Source organism: Oryx dammah, unplaced genomic scaffold (genome assembly GCF_014754425.2).
Source record: "Oryx dammah isolate SB20612 unplaced genomic scaffold, SCBI_Odam_1.1 HiC_scaffold_16, whole genome shotgun sequence".
Classification (NCBI taxonomy): domain Eukaryota; kingdom Metazoa; phylum Chordata; class Mammalia; order Artiodactyla; family Bovidae; genus Oryx; species Oryx dammah.
Genome location: NW_024070200.1, coordinates 11,003,419 through 11,022,706, shown reverse-complemented (window position 1 = coordinate 11,022,706; position 19,288 = coordinate 11,003,419). Strand labels below are relative to the sequence as shown.

Sequence of the window (19,288 nt, the reverse complement as noted above, 5' to 3'; positions counted from 1 at the left end):
GTACCAAAGCAACACCCAGTGATACCTGAATCTGAGTTCAGGCCAACACCCTGTTGCAGTTACCTACAGGGGCTATGGGGATACCGCTGCCAACCACGAGGCCAAGGGAACACGTTTCGAAGCCCAGACTTAGCTGTGCAGAAATGTCTGCTTCTCCCATGCCTATGGCTACTCACCCAGACTGACGGCGAAGCTGCGGTGGTGCCGGGAGGTCACATGTTCCCTCAGCTCCTATTTACACCAGGCCCGGATCTAAGCACAAGGGCTGCAAGAGGAAATAAAGCAGCTTCTGCTCTCAGGAAGCCCAGCAAGATACCAGATCCCAGTGCGGCCACTGCTGTGGGTGTCCACAGGAGGAACTCCTCACCTCCTGGGGTTCAAGGGCCAGCACTGCTCAGGGGTGGGAAAAGGAAAACAGGCCAAGGGAAATGCTGGGATAAAGGCTCGGGGAAAGGAATGGGGGCGTGACAGCGTGGGCAGCAACTACTGTCATACAGAGGAGGGAAGCTGTGAGACCAGGCTGGAGACTGGCCAGAGCCATAGCCTGCACACCTCACGGTCAGACTCTGCATACTGCTCCTGGCTTCCCCACGAGGGGCTCAGTGAGGTTAAAGAAGCTGTGTTCTCTAGGAACCCAAGAGCAGCAATCTCTACCCTGCCCACCTCCCAAGGAGGCTCAGGCAAGACAACAGCTGTGAGGCAGAAAGAGCAAAGGAGCTGCTAGGATTCTGTTATGAGAAAAGCGGGAACACACGTTGGGGACCCAGGCAGAAATGACTTCATCGTGATCGGCGAAACTCACTGCCTCTGCTCCATCCACACGGTGCAGGCTGCAGCCCGAGGACTGGACGGGGTCCCCCCACTCTGGCAGAAACTCAAGGTAACGCGTTGGTTCTGACCATTGTTTTTAATTGAGAAAATCAAGTTACACATACAAGAAGCAGCCTGTAAGCACTGAAATGCAGAAATATATAAGCTGGCACACAGAATTCTTACTCTGAAACAACACGAATCTGTATGAGGTCTGTCCTGCTCTGAGGGGTGGTGTGGAAGAGAGGGAGATTTCTGGAAGCAGAGCTGACAGTGGGGTGAGATCCAAGGCGGAAAGGCTTCCATACAGCCGGAGGACACAGCCACGGTGCGGGTGCAGCTGACTCTGGCCTGGGGCGGTCAGCCTGCACTCGTGCTCGGCCGAGGCTGCTCCTGTGGCTGCTTCTTGGGCTGCTGCTGTTTCTTCTTCTTCTGTTTGGAAAGGCAGCTCAGCGCGGACTCACCCTTTCTTGGGGCAGACGTGAGCACGGGTGGCTTGCCCGACTGAGTCGGATACTTGGTTTTCAGGTCATCTTTAAACAGAGGCTGCGAAAGTAAATGGCGCAGCTCCTTCTTCAAGATCTTCATCTGCTTTTGTCTCCGACGCTCTTCCTGCTCATCAACTTTTCCTCCTTGAAACGCAATTCAAAATAGATCGCATTTACTATGACTTATAGGAGCATTTTCTTTCCCTTGATGGATAATACTTGTGATGAAAAAATGTTTTGGACCTCTTGGGGAGACAGGGCTGCTAGGTTCTCGGCAGAGGCCAGTGCTGGCTAACTTCCAACAGTTTAGGAGAACCACTCAGGGCCACCCTGTCCTTCAACCCCATGAGGCAGGTACTTTATGCCCTAGTTTTATAAATGAGGACGGCATAGGTACAAGAGAGTTGAGTAACCTGACCTGGGCACATAGCTAGTTAAGAGAATAGGCAGCAAACACCTGCAGTCTGGTCTCAGAGCCTGCCCCGACTTCCACCATCTCTCCACACAAGGGACGGACCTATAGCCTCCAGACAGATGATGGCAACAGCTGAGGGCTTTAGGCTCATGTGAGATTAGGGCTTCTCACAAAGGAGGAGGAGGTATCCTGCTGGTTTTGAGGGGACCTATGGTGGTGGGGGAGGCTCCAACAGACAGAATTTGAAAGGAAAAACCAAAGCTAAAAGCTGAATGAACCCTTCCTCAAGCCCATCCGGCTCCTTACCCTTATACATTTCTTCTTCCAGCTCAATCTCAAGGGCAGCTGCAGCCTGCTCAATCCATGAGTTGTGCAGACAAGCCTGGAAGTTCCGATACTCTGCTTTTTCAATCTGTCGAGCTAAACGGATTCGCTCCTAGGGGCAAGGTAGACAAAGTATTCATCCGACAGAGGGTTCAGGCCTCTGGGGAAAAAAGGCTCATTTAAGTTGTGTTTTTAAAAAAGCTCTTGACGTCAGTGCTCAGAGAGAGGCACCTCAGCTCCCATCAAAAAGCATTTGCTTGGGTTCCTGGTTAAAGTAATCACGACTGGTGAGTGTGTACACACGAACCTCAAAAGCCAGCTTTCCAAGCCAACTTGAACAGCCCCTCTTCCTGGCAGCCCACCTTGGTCAGACTCCCAATCTACAAGTGTTCAAAGGGGAAACGTGTTTCCCAGACACCATGGCTGACCTCCACAGCCGAGCTAAGACCTGGAAACACCCCAACAGCCGAGTCAGGGCCCAGCTCTCATTCTACATGGCTAACACAGACCTGTCACAGGACTGCCTCCCCCCGTCATCCTCCTCCCAAAACACTTTGATTCTCCTTATGCGTACTGGGTTCGACTGCAGTGACAGGAAACACCAAAAAAAAAAAAAAAGAAAGATCTTGTGGGGGAAGAGCCATGGGAAGCCTGGTGGCTCCTAAGGCTCTCTGCAATCTCCATTTGTCCGTCTCATCTCCCACCTCATTTTCCCACACAACTGGCATTCCTTTTGAACCAGAGGAGCCAACAGAATGAGCTGTTCCTTGCTTTTTGCTCCCCCAGTTCCTGGAATCCCTTCTTCGTCTCCTCACATCTCTGCCTGCAGGAGGCCTGGAGGAAACTAAACCCCCTACCCGCGCCACTATAAGCCCACCCGCCCAGGGTGCTTCATCTGGACCGAACTTCAACCTGCTGCACGAGCCAGCAGACTCTATGGAAATGCAGCCACCCCGCTTTGGTGCCTGACACGCTACGGCGCATAGTCAGCAGCACTCACTCAAGTGAACGTTTACTGACTTAAGTAAAACCCCAAAGGTAGGAATTATAGGCATCTGCTTCAGGGATGTGACAGACCTTTAATTTCTGCCTCAGTGAGACACACTGACCCCACTGCCCTACAACCATCCGTCCGTCCCATAAGGTGTCCAGACAGCTACGCTTGCTGCACTGGCCAGCGGCGGGAGGCGGTTGATGGTATAAGTTTCAGGGGCACAGTAAAGGAAGGGCTCATGAAGAAAGCTCCTCACTCTGGCCATTCACCCTTTGCTCCATCCTTCGAGGAATGGTGCCCTCCATTTCTTTTTTCTACAAAACTAGGAATTCGTTTCCAAAAGTGGTACTCCAGGAATCCCAGGGCGAAGCCAGGGAGCAGCACAAGCCCCCCTTCATCAGCACTGGGCTTCCAGCTTTTCTTTTTACCTTGACAGCATCCATGTACTTTGTCTGCACAGGGAACAGTGGGATGTCCTCATCTTTCTTGAGGGTTTTGTAAATCTTCTTAAAGTTGATCACATCCTCAGGCCCAACCAACATCAGGCTGAGGCCTTCATTTGTGGCACGGGCAGTCCGACCACTTCGGTGGACATAAATCTCCGATGTGCGAGGGACCTATCAAAGAAGAACTGGGAGGTCAACATGTGGCTGTCACCAAACACTGCTCGTCCCCTCAAGGCCAACAACCCAAGGCGGGACCCTCCTGCCTTCCAGCCAGGCAGCTAGAAACCTTGCCAGCCCTGTGGAGAGAATAAGCCCTCCTCCCTAAGTCCCACATCCAAACCGTCCCCAGGTTTAGCCCCCTCACTGTGCAGGCTCTGCCCGCTGCCCTGGTTCCGGTTCTCATGACCATTCCAATGCAAAGCAGAAACAGTGGGTGTGCCACCCACAGCTAGCATGGCGTGGGAGCTGGCGATCCCTCCCTCCCCACACCACGGCGCACACCACTAATCAAGAGCCGTCTTCTCCACGGAGCCCAGGCAATGCTCAGTGTCTTTCCCAAAGCAGTGCTCCAGGCAGACCCAGTAGATGGCAGAGTAGAAGGATGTATGCTTATCTTCTCCTGTGAGAACTGCAAAATTACAACTAACTGCTGAAAGCCATCAACAGGAGAATGTTGGATCCCACTGAAGAAAGATAACCCACATCCAAGGGCAAAGGAGAAGCCCCAACAAAATGGTAGGATGGGCAAAACTGTGTTTAGAATCAAATCCCACGCTCACCAGAGACACTCGGAGGGCTCAAACAAACCCATGTGCACACCAGGACCCAGAGACGCCACGGAGACTGGGCCAGACCTGCCTCTGAGGATCTGAGTGTCTCCTGCAGAGGCACGGGGCAGCAGTGGTCTGCCACGGGGACAGGGGCTCTGGCTGCAGCAGCCCTGGGAGGTGCGGCGCGTGGCCTAAGTCCTCTTGGAGGAGGTCATCGTTAGCCCCACCCTAGACCGCTGAGTAGATGACCCACAGACTGGAGAACAATCACACCAAAGAAGTTCTCGCACTGTTCCAAAAGTTTTAGGGCCCACAACAGATTTCCTGACCTGGGGATCTGGCAAAAGGACTGAAAACCCCCAGGGAATTTGACTTTGAAGGTCAGGGGGATTTGACTCTTAGAGGGCACAAACAAAACCTTGTATACACCAGGACCCAGGAGAAAAGAGCAGTGACCCCGCAAGAGACTGAGCCAGACTTGCCTGTGAGTGTCCAGGAGCCTCCAGTGGAGGCGTGGGTTAGCAGTGGCCTGCCATGGGGTCAGGGGCACTGACTGCAACAGTCCTGGCAGCTGCAGCATGCTGGCATAAGTCCTTCTAAAGAAGGTCTCCATTACCCCTACCATATTTGGTAATGAGAACACAGCCCCACCCGTCAACAGAAAATTGTATTAAAGATTTCCTGAGCATGGCCTCGCCCTTCAGAACAAGACCCAGATTTCCCATAGCCAGTCCCTCCCATCAGGAAGGTTCCACAAGCCTTTTATCCTTATCCATCAGAGGGAAGAAAGAATGAAAACCACAATCACAGAAAACTAACCAAATGATCACATGGATCACAGCCTTATGTAACTCAATGAACTATGAGCCATGCCCTGTAGGGCCACTCAAGACAGATGGGTCATGGTGGAGAGTTCTGACAAAACGTGATCCACTGGAGAATGAAACGGCAAACCACTTAAGCATTCTTGCCTTGAGAATCCCATGAATAGTATGAAAAGGCAGAAAAATATGGCACTGAAAGATGAACTCCCCAGGTTGGTAAGTGCCCAATACGCTACTGGAGGAGTGGAGAAATAGCTCCACAAAGAATGAAGACGCTGACACAAAGCAAAAACAACACCCAGTCATGGAAGTAAAGTCCGATGCTGTAAAGAACATTGCACAGAAATGTGGAACGTTAGGTCCATGAATCCAGGCAAATGGAAGTGGTCAAATACGAGACAGCAAGAGTAAACATCGACATTTTAGGAATCAGTGAACTAAAATGGTCCAGAATGGGCAACTTTAATTCAGTGCTCTTAGCACTGTTACCCATGGTTCATGATGGTGCCAGAAGTGAAACATCCTTCACTTCCTCTTTGAGTACACATCCCCTCTATTCACTCCCCGGCAACAGCCCACTACCACACCTTCTCTCCTCTTTCCTTCCCTACCTCTACATGCCTGAATCCTCTCCATCCCTAAATGCCAAGCATCTTTTAGAAAGCACTTTCCAACCTAACCTCCCACACCAGAAGTTATCTCTTTGTCCAACTTTATTTTGCCACTTTCTAGTATCTTCTGCCTTAAATTATGGCTGCAGGCATCTAACCTCCTCTAGTGGATTTGATATTTCTTCGGGGCTGGGAACTGTATTTTTTTCATCTGGATATTTCTCATAGACTGACCCAGACTCTCCTAAAGAGAGGAAGAATAAAGATTTGCTCAACTGCACTGGCACCCTTTAAGACCATTAAAAGCATGAAAGATTTAAAGGAAAAAAAAGAAAGCAAGGATTTAAAAGGAGGAATAATTACACCAGTTACTGAGTACTTACCCTGTGCTAGGTGATCCATCAGCATTAGCTCATTTAATCAGAGTAACCCCATGGAGTAGGTAGCAGCATCACCACTCCCAATTTACAATGACATTGAAACCAAAGACACTCAGTAACATGCCAAAAGCTAACCCACTCAGCAGCAGCCAATAAGCATTCAAAGGCTGGAAGTGAGGTTCGAGAGCCCATGCTCCCAACCACCACTCTCTGCTAATTTTCCCTAGGTTCACACACTAATACTAACGTCCGCATCAACAGCAGCTAACATTTAGGAAGTGCCACCTGGCTTTCTAAACTCCTCACACATAATAACCTATTTCACCTTGCAGGACTTAACCACCACTCTTTTCTCTATAGCAGGGTAATCATTTTACGCTAAACTTTACTATGCCCATTTCATGGAAGAAACTAAGACTCTAACCTGCCAGTATTATGTAGCCTGCCCAAGTCAAAAAGAGAGGGGCTATTTGACATCAGACAATGTCAAAAGGTTTTGAAGAATAAATCTCACCATAGTAAGTGGAAGCAACTAGTTGGTCACCAGACACCAGTGATATTCTCTGCTGCATGAAGCCTTGGGACCAACAATTCTCCTTGCTCTCTCCCTCAACCTTTGCTTTAAAAATCCCCTGCTCAATGCTGGGAGATGCCCACAAATTCCCCGATGTCCCTACCTGGTAATGGATGACATGTTGGACTTTTGGAATATCCAGGCCCCGAGCTGCCACGTCTGTTGCTAGGAGCACACAACTGTGGTAGAAAGAAAGCTTATTAATAACAACTAACAGCTATCATTAATCAACTCCTTACGACAATCGAGTACTCTAAATACTGCAACCCTTACTAACACTCTACAAGATAACACTACCATGTATGTATCTCCCTTTGAGAGATGAAGAAACTGAGGCTCACAGATATTAACCTCCCAAGATACATACATGTCTATTCGGCTGTGGAGCCAGGATCCAACCCTGGGTTTCACTGGCCACAATCAATAAAGCCACACTCTGCAATAACACAGACTAAGTGGATTAAACAAGGTAATATTCCAGGTCCGTGACCTCGGCTCCTATCACCCTCCCACTTAATTCCCTCAGTCACACAGGTAGACATCCAGCACACTTCAGGCCAGAATGGTTTCCCTCAGTCACATTTCCTTACCTTCTTCCACACTCTGCTCCAATCTCACCTTATGAGAAAAGCCTCCCAGACCACACACCCGCAGTCTGCTCAACTCCCTATGTAGCTTTACTTCTTAGCACCTAGCACCACTTGACAAACGATATGCTTACTTTTCCCTCCACATGGATGTAAACTCCCTGCGAGCAGGGACTTTGCGTTATGCACTATTCTATTACCAGGCCCTAGAACAGTAGCAGGTTCAAAACAAGCACTCAGTAATATGTCCTGGATGATGGTTCATAATGTATGTGTAGTTTGAGGAGAGTCAAAAGCACTTGAGGGATATTTTAAAAATAAAGGTACTAGATGAGAGTGAACCTGCCTCATGCTATGCAAAATTTAAAAGAAGACTGGAGGGCTGCCTTCTATTAATAAGGCTCCCAAGAGAGAAGGGAGCTTCCCACCCTCCTGGCAACCTGGACCCAATGGCCAGGCCTGACTTACTCCTCCAGATGGGCAAACTGCTCCAGGTTTCTAAGCCTCTGCTTCTGGTGCATGCAGGCATGCAGGGTCAGTGGCATGATATCCAGGACTTTGAGGAGCCCGGAGAGGCGCTTGATGCAGGAGATACTGTTGGCAAACACTAAGGTGCGGCCTGGATACTGCATCAGGAAGTAGTACAGATACAAGTCTTTCTCTTCAGTCTCACAATGGATCTTGGTCTCTGTCAGCGTCTCCACCGTAGCCTCCTTTCTTGTGAGGTCAATGACCTTGGGCTTGCCCCTCATGCCGATCTTCTGCATGAGGAGGTCAAGTTTGGCAGTTTTGTCGATTTTCTTGGCGTGCTTCTTGTGAAGGATGCGGGCAGGAGCTTGATGTACCAGGGTCAGTGTGGCGGAAAAAACAAGGGTCTGTCTCTTTGGGTTGTACTGGGAATCACTGAGCATCTCTAGCAGCTGTGAGAGCTCAGCAAAGTGGCCTTTCTCCACCATCCGGTCAGCCTCATCGATCACCAGGCACCTACAGATCCAGACAGACCCGTGATCACCAGGTTAGCAGCAGGAAGAGGGGTCACCACAGCACACTCCACCAGTGGGCCCCCGCCTCCGCCCAACCCAAGACAAACACCACTTTCACCACCTCCACCAGGGCCCTCAACTAACCTCCCGCACGCATGCTTGGTTTTCTAAAGGCCAAGTCCCTAGTACCTAGTAGGGTACCTAGTACCAAGGCTTAGTACCCCACGATGGCACTTTGTGACAGGGAGGATGCACTGTGCCAGCTCACGTCAGGCCCAGTTCAGAACAGGGAGTGGGGGAAAAGGGAGGTACTCTCACCTGAGCTGCCGAAGGTTGCTCAAATGAGGGTGCTTTTCTTTAACTAGCTCCCACAGCCGGCCTGGAGTGGCGATCACAATCTCAGGCTGGCGGTTCAGCATCCTCTGCTGTTTCTGCGTGGACATTCCACCAACCAGAATAGCGGTTTTAATGCCTACGGTTCACACAACACGAGGGACAGTGTTAGTCTGATTGCTTATTTCTTCCACCGTGAACACCAGTGACCCCAGATTAGCAAAGGCTGCCAGTCAGCGGCACAGCTCCCCTCTCCAGGGGAGTGCTAAGAGCTGGCCTGGCCTGCTGATGCCGTTACTGGAGGGCTTACCAGGTCTGCTATGATCTAGGCCTGGCCTACTCCCCCAATCTCATTTTTTCTACTCTTTCCCCTCACCCACAGCAGTAGCGCTGGAGTTGAACCCAGGCATGGTGACATCCGAGGCTCTGGAGAAGCAGACCAGTGGAACACCGCAGTGCTGGGAGAGATGGAACCAACATCTGTGGCGCTCCTCCCGGGGGAACTCCTGCCCGTCCCCCTCAATGCAGATTCACCTCAATCTGCTCTAATGCCTAGTGTTCTCCTCTCCTCTCCAGTGGAGGACTTCTCAAGGTATCCAGTGTGGGAGGAACAAAAAGGATCAGCAGGCGAACCGCTCAGTCAAGTGCCTCACATACGCAGGAAGAGCCGGTAAAGAGTCGTTCCTTTCGCTATAGAATTGAAACCCCCACTACGCAGCCTCTCCCAAGGAACTCCCTGAGAAAATTAAGTGCTCGTGCCCTTTTAAAGCAGAAGTCGCACACTTTTTTACCAGGCAGCAGCTGTGGCCCCGCGTGCGGGCTAAATGGTCTCTGTCACGACTCCCGCCTCTGCTCCACTCTTCAGTGTCGGTGCGGAAGTGGCCACAGAGAATGTGTAAATGCACGGGCGTGGCAGCACTTTATTTACCAGAAAGAAATAAACAAACCACCCCTAAAGAGTGGTTTGCCAAACCCTGTCCCAAGTATCCACTGTAGTCAGTAAGGTAACTAATTGCTTATGTAGCTAGAACAGCGTTAGCTGTGTGTTATCCTTGGGAGAATTAAGAATGTGTCACTCAAACAGTTTTCTGTTGGGCTTAATTCTCTGGCAAATCAAATTCCCTCTAGAGGGTGGGAGGCACAGCTCAGTCACCTCTACCACCCCCGCCACCACGATCCTTTCAGGAAACATTTATTCAATGAATTAAACTTACCTGTAAACTTGGCCACAGCATCGACGTGCTGCTTGACCTGCACAGCGAGCTCTCGAGTGGGAGTCAGAACCAGTCCGAGCAGAGGACGCCGCGGCGGTGCAGCGCTGCCCCCCAACCCTCGCTTCACCTTTCCGGTCTGCGCTGCATCATGCTTTTCCACCTGGTCTCCTTCCTGCTTGGGGATGGGCTTCTCCCTGATCAGGGAAGAGGGTCCTTCACCAGCGTCAACATCACCATCACAGGACGGCAGCCCCTGGTCTGAGCGGGCAGCTCCAGTATTGGTTCCTGCCTGGCTGGGTGGTGTTCCAATCTTCGCTCCAACCTCATTGGGAAGTGCTTCACCCTCATTTCCAATCTCATCAGGCAAAGCTCCAGACGCAGCTCCAGCCTCATTGCCAGTCTCCCCAGGTGGAGCTCCTGTGTTACTTAGAGCTGGGGTAGGCTTCTTCTTCACCTGCCACCGCAGCACTGCGTCAATCATTGGAATGGCAAAGGCAAGAGTTTTCCCACTTCCTTAAAAGCAGAACAAAAAACAAAAACAGTGTGAATCAAGAGGTACACACTCTTGCCTGAGGTTCTATTCTTCACTCGGAATAAGGGACCCTGAAACAGCCAAGTGCCACCCTGACCAATGCAAAGCTCCTTCCACCCTCCGCCGGCATCCCAACTGCACTGCGCCCAGAGGACACCCATATACTCAGGGACCTGAGGGCGCGTGCGACAGATGGCACCGAGAGCTGAGGCCAACAATAACAAAGACACGTGGCCAAACGATGAGACCTGAAGAGACAGGTGAGTTGCGGGTGTGAGTGTTTTGTTGCTGTTGTGGAGGAACATAAAACTGAAGGGTAAAAAATGGAAATCTGTATAATACGTTCCCAAAACGTTTCTTTGGTGAAGAAGGAGGTAGTGAAAGAAAGTTTTCTTAGTTTTCAAGGAAACTTTAAAGCTTTTGTCTATGCTTAAACATTTTCAAACTAGCCTCTGAATGTATATGGAGCCCATCTATGTGGTCAAAAAACAAAACGAAACAAAATACCTCAGGCTGAGAATTTAAAGTGGTTCCAAAATTACAATGCTCCAGGCAGAAGCAAATAAGTGATCTCTATATGAAGAAGCTTTTATCACAGGCCTCAAAAAACTCACAGATGATTTTTCAGAGTAAAAAGAGCTGAGTTCTTGCTTATAGTACCTTGTTCCTTAGAGCTGCGCATTTTCTGAGATGACTTCTATCACATATTTCAGGAAGAAAAACGCCAATTCTACACACACTCCTTCAGAAAACTGAAGAGAATACTTCAAGTCATTCTGAGCCCAGTATTACTCTGATTTCAAAACCAAAGACATTATAAGAAAACTACAAATATCCCATTAATAGAAATTTAAAAATCAACAAAATTTTAGCAAATCAAATCCAACAATGTATAAATGGAATATATTGCAACTAAATTCAGTTTATCATCATCAACAAATTGGAAATGAAAAAAGTATGCATCCCATATATGCACAAAAGGCATAAAAAAATAACACCACCATTCCTGGTAAGAGTCTTTCTCCAACTAGAAACAGACGAGAATTTTCTCAACCTGACAGAAGCTAGATATGATAAACCTACTGCTAACATCATATTTAATGATGAAACACTGAACATTTTTCCCCAAATCAGGGACAAAGCAATGGTGCCCAAAAGTTTTAGCCAGTGTGGTAAGAAAAAAGTAAACAAAAGGCAACCAGACCAGATGACATATCACCTTTGTAGAAAATCCTATGTAATCTTCAGAAAACCAGTTAATCATACCAAGTTGCAGGATACAAGATCAATATAAATAAATGCATACGTCTATTTACTAGCAACAGAAATAGGAAATTTTAAATTACTATTTACAAAAGCATCAAAAATATTAAACAGTTAAGGTTAAAGCTAGCAGAAGTATATACACTGAAAGCTACAAACACCAGTAAGAAAAAGCAAAGACCTAAAAAACTGGAGAGATATACTGCATTCATAGACTGGAAGATTCCAGACTGTCTAGATGTCACATCCTCAGTTGGCTCTATAATCAATGCAATCCTAATCAGAATACTAGCTGGCTTTTTTGAAGAAACTGAAAAGCTATCTTTAAAATTCATATTGAAATGCAAAGGGCCTTAGTTCAGTTCAGTCGTTCAGTCGTGTCCGACTCTTTGCGGCCCCATGGACTGCAGCACGACAGGCTTCCCTGTCTATCACCAACTCCCAGAGCCTACTCAAACTCATGTCCATTCAGTCAGTGATGCCATCCAACCATCTCATCCTCTGTCATCCCCTTCTCCTGCCTTCAGTCTTTCCCAGCATCAGGGTCTCTTCCAATGAGTCAGTTCTTCACATCAGGTGGCCAAAGTATTGGAGTTTCAGCTTCAGCATCAGTCCTTCCAATGAATATTCAGGACTGATTTCCTTGAGGATTCACTGGTTTGATCTCCTTGCAGCCCAAGGGACTCTCAAGAGTCTTCTCCAACACCACAGTTCAAAAGTATCAATTCTTTGGCACTAAGGTTTTTTTATAGTCCAACTCTTACATCCATACATGACTACTGGTAAAACCATAGCTTTGACTAGATGGACCTTTGTTGGCAAAGTCATGTCTCTGCTTTTTAATATGTTATCGAGGTTGGTCATAGTTTCCTTCCAAGGAGCAAGCGTCACTTAATTTCATGGCTGCAGTCACGAGAACAGCCAAAACAACTTTTAAAAAGAACAAAGTTGGAGGACTTACACTACCTGACTTTAAGACTTGCACTAAAGCTACACTATCCAACACTGTGAGGTGTTGGGAAAACAGTAAAGATAGACAAATGGGTCAATGGAAAAGAGAAGACTCCAGAATTAACCCACACCTATATTGTCACCGATTTTCAAAAAAGATGTGAAGGCAATTTAGTGGGCAAAGAGTAGTTTTTCAGCAAACAATGCTGGAGTAATTAGATATCCATATGCAAAAATGGCAACCCACTCCAGTTCTCTTGCCTGGAAAATTCCATGGATGGAGAAGTCTCGTAGGCTACAGTCCATGGGGTCGCAAAGAGTTGGACACGACTGAGTGACTTCACTTCCAATGCGAAACAAAACCAAACCTTTGATCCATATTTCTCACCACAAAAGTTAACACAGGAACGATCAGACCGAAACACAGAACCTAAAACTAAACTAATAACACCTCCACAAAATGCAGGAGAAAATCTTTGTGATCTTGTATTAGGCAAAAGATTCTCAGGAAAGCAAATCTGTAAAAGATCATTTAAACTTCACCAAAATAATACCTCCTGCTCCTCAGAAGAGAACTAAAAGATAAGGTACAAACTAGGGGAGAAAAATGCACATCATATATCTGACGAAGGAGGTGTATCTAGACTATATAATGAATTCAGTGATAAAAACCACTACCCAATTAAAACACAGGCAAAAGAACTAAGCAGGTATCACCAAAGATGATGACATGGATGACAATTAAGTAGTTGAAAAGATGCTGCTTAATTAGTCACTTTGGAAATACCAATTAAAGCCACAAGGAAGTAACCTAAAAATTTTTAAATCTAAATTAAAGACTGACCACACTAAGCACTGGCAAGGACATGGACCAATTCAAACTCATAAGTTGGTGATTATGTAAAATGGTACAATCACTTTGGAAAACTCCTAAAAAGTTACATTTACCCTAAGATCTAGTCATTCCACATCTAGGTATTCAGCCAATGAATCAAAGCATACATCCACACAAAGACTGATATGCCAATATTTATGATAGTTTTATTTATAAATGCCAAAAACTAGAAAGACCATAACCATCCATCAACACAGATAACACAAACTGCACTATATCCATTCAGTGGAATGCCGCTTATCAATGGAAAGAAATGAACCACTGGTATTTGCAATAACATGGTTGAATCTCAAAGTATGCTGAGTTAAAGCACAGAGATTCTCCCTCCCCCAAATTTACATATTTGTAGGATCTATTTTAAAATTCCAGAAAATGCAAACTAATCTATAGTGATAAAAAGACTATTAGAGGTTATCTGGGGATGGACAAGGAGGGGACCAGGGAAGGTGTGATTATTAAGGGGCCTAAATATCTTTTGGGGGTGATGGTTAAGTTCATTACCTACATTGGCAACAGTCTGTCTACAGCAGTCTGTCTCTGAGACTTAGACCTGTGGATCCATAGCACTCAAGAGAAACAGCCTGAGAGGATCTGTGGTATAAACCCAAATGCCAATCTCTAGCCGCAGTGGCTCACACCTGGCCTCTGCCTCCAGGCCTCTCTGCACATACCCAAGTCCTGTAGCAGCGCTGAACAGCACACAGATTTGGTCTAGAATCCTAGCACTACCACTTTCAGTGGGGCAGTTTTAGGGGCACTGTCTATCCTGTGACGCTGTTTCCTCTTCAGTAATATGGGAATAATAATGGCATCCATTTCAGAGTGGTTGTGAGAACGTTCATCAATATAATGCATGTAACACACTGCGTGAAGTATTTTAAAGAAATGTTTTAATACTGTTACCTTCATTCCCCCTTCCTGGGGCTTCCTCCCTCTCCCATCTTTGTTGACTTTTATACAGGACCTCACCTCAAGTTTCCTGACCACTCTTCCAGAAATTTAAGGCACAAAGTTTCTAGATGGTCTATTTCTGAAACATAGCAGGACCCAACAGTTCTTCCCCATCATACGCTCTGCCTGCCTTTTGTCTGTGGAAAAACTTGAGCCAAACAGTAAGTTTAATAATGAGAAAAGTGAGAAAACGCAGAAAAAAAGGAAAGCAGTCCAAAAAGACTAAATAATAATAGTTTAGTCAATAAACACAGTTAAGGACCTTTAGTTCCTTCTCAAGGGCTGTAGCTTACATTCTGAGCCACATCCTGGGAGGTGTCTTGTAGATACTGAAACTCCCACCAGATGAAAGAAGTTAACTGCAGGATGACCAGACTGTAGCCGTGACATTGTCGTTATTTAGTCACTAAGTTATGACCTACTTTTGTGAACCCGTGAACTGTAGCCCCCCAGGCTCCTCAGTCCATGGGATTTTCCAGGCAAAAATATTGGAAGTAGATTGCGATTTCCTTTTCCAGGGGATCTTCCCAACCTAGGGCTCACACCTGCACCTCCTGCTTGGCAGATGGATTCTTTACACACTGAGCCACCGGGGAAGCCCAGAAGCTGCCACATTTCTGAGAACTGGCCTCCAGAAAACTGAAACAGACAGACCTTGGAGCTGAAATGAACTGAACTCAAAACAGTCAAAATGAGGCTGGTCAGACTACCAATGACCAAGTTCAAGATGTCTGTCGGAGCTGACTGTGTTGTTTCTGCATGAAGCCCCCACCCTCTGTCTATAAAGTTCTTGCCCACTGGCTGTCATGGGGTGGCCATGGGGAGAGCCAGCCTTTGGACAGGAGTCTTCCCCCACTCCCCATTGCTGGTATCCAAAATAAAGCAAACTTTCCTTTCCACCAACCTGGCCTCTTCACTGGCTTTTGAGGAGCGAGCAGCCACCCCACTTTGGTTACAGTTCTATGCCATACAATATAGTAGCCACTAGCCACATACAGCTATCAAGCACTTAAAATGCGGCTGCTCTAAACTGAGATGGGTGGCAAGTTCAAAATACACGTCAGATTTTGAAAATAGTATAAAAATTAGAACGTAAAATATCTAATTAATAATTTTATATTAATTAATACCGAAATGTTATATAATGGTTAAATATATTGTTAAATTTAATCTTCACTTTTTTAAAAAACCTTAATATGGCTCCTAGGGAATTTTAAATTGCACGTGTGGCTTGCACAGGATATGTCATGTCTGATGGTTACTATTGGTCAAGGTGGACTAATAGTTTCAGGTCTGTTTGCTCCTTAACCCCATCAGCAGTTTAGTCTCCCAGGGTGTCAACCTATCATTGCTTCACAAAGCCGTAGATGGCCCAGGGTATGAGGGATCTTTAAACAGTGCCTAGTTCCAACAGTCACCTCCTGCCCAAATTTGCCTACAAAATCTACCCAATGGTTATCAAACACTCAAAACCTTCCAATGCCAATAAACCCACCAACTCCCAATGCAGCCCTTTTTATCTGTAGACAGCTCTTGAGAATTAAGACACTTCTTTATACTAATAAAGATCTACCTCTCCAGAGAGCTGATCTTAGTCCCACTTTACCCCCGAATCATGCAGAAAAGGTTCAAGAATTGAAAAAAAAACTACCATTTACAGATCACTGGGGCTTCCCTGTGGCTCAGCTGGTAAAGAGTCTGCCTGCAATGAGCGAGAACTGGGTTCGATCCCTGGGTTGGGAAGATCCCTTGGAGAAGGTAAAGGCTACCCACTCCAGTATTCTGGCCTGGACAATTCCATGGACTGTATATAGTCCATGGAGTTGTAAAGAGCAGGACACGACTGAGTGACTTTCTCTTTCACAGATTACTTACAATGTACTGTGTAAATTTTAGTTTACCACTGTTTTTTGTCAGCAGTTTACTATTATGTAAACGTATAAATTTAGTAAGCATTTACACTTAACCCACATAGCAAAAAGGGCTTCCCTTGTGGCTCAGTGGTAAAGAATTCACCTGCAATATAGGAGATCCAGGTTCAATCCCTGGGTTGGGAAGATTCCTGGAGAAGGGAAGGGCTATGCGCTCCAGTTTTCTTGCCTGAAGAAGTCCATGGACAGAGGAGCCTGGAGAGCTACAGTCCATGGGGTTGCAAAGAGTCCAACAGAACTGAATGACTAAGTACACAGCACACAGCAAAAGATGTAGGTACTGAATTCACCTATCTCCATTTGATAATGCAGTCTACAGGGCTGAGAGAAATAGAGTGACCTGCATAGGGCACCAATCAGGAAGTGAGCTATTTCAACCCAGAGCTAGTTGACTTCTTAAAGTCTTCATGCAACAGTGCTTTCTTTCGTGGTCATGTTCCCAACATTCCCCAGTCTACCAACCATCCAGCCTGTTATGGCCACAAGCTCAATCCAGAAGCAATCTCACCCTGGCCAGATAAGAATGCCCTTACCTGTCTCAGCGGCCCCAAGGATGTCCAGTTTGTCACGAATGGCAGGTGCCAACGTCAACGCTTGGATTGGTGTGGGGGCAGAGAAGCCTAGAAAGCTGAGTGCTCGGAGAACCGGCTTGGGTACAAACAGATCCTTCCAAGCCGATACATCTGCTTTGTGATCATGCGTTTCAGGCATCCACGTTTTTGCTTTTTTGGGCATCTTTGGAGAAGTATCTTGGGAAGGCTCTGATTTTTTTTTCCCTTTCTTTTTCTTCTTTTTTGGTATAGTCTGGGCCGGGCTTTCTGATGCCATCTCCCCTACCTCTGGATCAGGACAAACTGTGCCCTCCCCCTGGGGCGCTGGCTCAGTATCTTTGACCTCAAACACTTTCTGGGAACTGGTTCCTTCAGTTTCCACATCTTTACTCTTCTTCAACTTTATCTTTTTCTTTGAGGAGCCAGGCTCTCCTTCCTCGTCTCCTTCTGCAACAGCCTGTGCCTTTCTCTTCTTGGGCTCTTCCTTTGAGAAAAGACTGGAGGAACTTTTGGCAGGGGAGACCAACCGATAATCTGTCAGTTCCTCAAAGCACACCAAGTCATCCATCTGTCCGTCTGCAAACATATTTGGGTCTATCTTCACCTCCTTCCATTTCCCCACAACTTTGATTCCCTTCTTCTGAAATCTGCCACAGTTTGTTGGCTTCGGCCTTGATTTTTTCTCTTTCAACTTCATGGCTGCTGAAAAGGAAAAACATGTTCCATTAGATTGGCAACTGAGAAGCAAAGGACTCTGAGGCAACAAATATTTCCTAAGCAGCTATCAGGTCTTACAAAAAAGTAAGGACACAAAGATAGCTCTAACACCGATGCTGCCAGCTGGAGATCACAGAAGGGAAGAAATGTACCCAAGAGCACGCAGCTAGGCCTACAACAGAGAGGACACAGGAGGTGTAGCAAAGACACATGAGCTAGATCTAGTTTGGATTTCAGACTCAATACTTACTGCCTGGGTGCCCTTGGCAGGTCCTGCTCAATCCTCTCTGAACCTCAGAGTTCTCATATTTTAAAAAGGTGGGAGGGATTTCCCTGCTAAATCACAAAATGTTCTATGCAACGAATAAACTCACCTAAAGACCGGAAGGTGAAGCCTACCACACGCAAGCCATTCTGAAGCCAGAATAAGAATCTAAGAGGGGGTCACTGGAGGGTGCGTGAGGGGGTCGGCTCTACTGAGTGCACAAAGCTTTCTTCCCTCTCAAATCTTACCCCAAGAGGTCAAATGCCTGTGTCACCACTCTGGCTGTTGCCAAGTGACTTAAAACCCAACCAGCTTTAATCATTACATTTTATTTAAAAACCACTGATGCACAACTCATTTGACTGGAACTTGATCCACGTTCTCCCTTTTTCAGAAAGGCATAGGAAAATCATAGCTTCCGTGGAAAACAAAGGGAGACCTAGGTTCAAATCCTGACGCGCCACTGGTCAGCTCTGGGTCTGGGGTGGCCCTTATTAATCTCCACGAGTCTCAGTTCCTAGTCTGGAAAATGGGGATGAGAGAGCCTGCCGCTCCTTGGATTGTCACGCCATGACGAAAAAGTGGCGCACGTTCAGAACCGCTTAGCATTGCGCCCCGTGGGCAAAGCACGCCAGCGCGCAGGGAAGGAAGGTCCACCCCCGCCCCGCATCCGCGACCACAGACAACCCTCACCAACGGGGGTAGGCGTGAGGGGCAGGCACAAGCGGGGCGAGGACGCGGCGCGTGACTCGCGAGGTAAGCCGGGGGGGGGGTCCCTCCTTATGGAGCCCGGCGCCGCGCCAGCGCCTCGTCTCAAGGCTCGAACGGGCGCATCAAGCGGAGAAGCCTAACCAGCCAAGCCCTGACGTCCGCTCGGCTGGTTCGGAGGCCCTAGAAGAGGGCCCCCTGGCAGGGTCGACCAGGGTACTTGACAAGGCCGGCGGCCACCCCTCTCTGGTCCCGAGAACCCGAGGGCCTGGAGGAGCCCGCAGTGAGAGCCCACCCCCAGCCCCGCTCCGGCTCCGGCACTCACCGTAAGGCTACCCTGCCGCGGGCCCCTCAGACGCCCACCGAACGCCTCCAAATAAGCAGCACCGGCGTGCCACCGCAGCGTCCGCCGCAGTTCCGGGGCGGGGCTTGCACGCAGGCACGCGTGCGCGCAGCGAAGGAAGTCCCGCCCCCATTCTAGACGGCGCACTTGATTCGCTGCGGTGCGACGTACTGCTGGACCGCCGGCGCGCGCCAAATTGGGCTACGCTTGTAGGTCCTCCTCTAGGGCTTAGGGAGCAAGCGCAGCAGGTGAGGTCTGTCCTGCTTCCTCCAGGAGACTTCTGTGCTAGCTCATGCACGGGAATGCAAGTTTTCTTGTCTTCTTGCTTTAGTTTCAGCGCACTGTGTTACGTATTGGCTGTGTGCCTGGACCCTCGCCAATGTTTTAGCATTTAACTGACCACTCAACCATTACAGTATTCTTGCCTG

The 19,288-nt window shown here is 47.8% G+C and overlaps 1 protein-coding gene across 4 annotated transcripts; it reads right to left on the bottom strand.

The window, feature by feature from the left end:
• Positions 1 to 888: 888 nt before the first annotated feature.
• Positions 889 to 18,946, bottom strand: DDX24 (DEAD-box helicase 24). Of its 4 annotated transcripts, none has more exons than XM_040256586.1 (9): positions 18,843 to 18,941; positions 16,810 to 17,529; positions 9,754 to 10,266; positions 8,525 to 8,678; positions 7,692 to 8,207; positions 6,740 to 6,815; positions 3,460 to 3,648; positions 2,020 to 2,149; positions 889 to 1,442 (listed from the first exon to the last, which is right to left on the bottom strand). In XM_040256586.1, the coding sequence occupies exons 2-9, from the start codon at positions 17,522 to 17,524 to the stop codon at positions 1,171 to 1,173; spliced, it is 2,565 nt and encodes an 854-aa protein (XP_040112520.1). In that variant the 5' UTR covers positions 17,525 to 17,529; positions 18,843 to 18,941; the 3' UTR covers positions 889 to 1,170. The 4 variants fall into 4 exon arrangements, with proteins under 4 accessions (XP_040112520.1, XP_040112523.1, XP_040112521.1 ...); XM_040256589.1 differs by having other exon boundaries at positions 893 to 1,442; positions 16,810 to 17,526; positions 18,881 to 18,946; XM_040256587.1 differs by having other exon boundaries at positions 893 to 1,442; positions 16,810 to 17,526; positions 18,843 to 18,935.
• Positions 18,947 to 19,288: the final 342 nt, after the last annotated feature.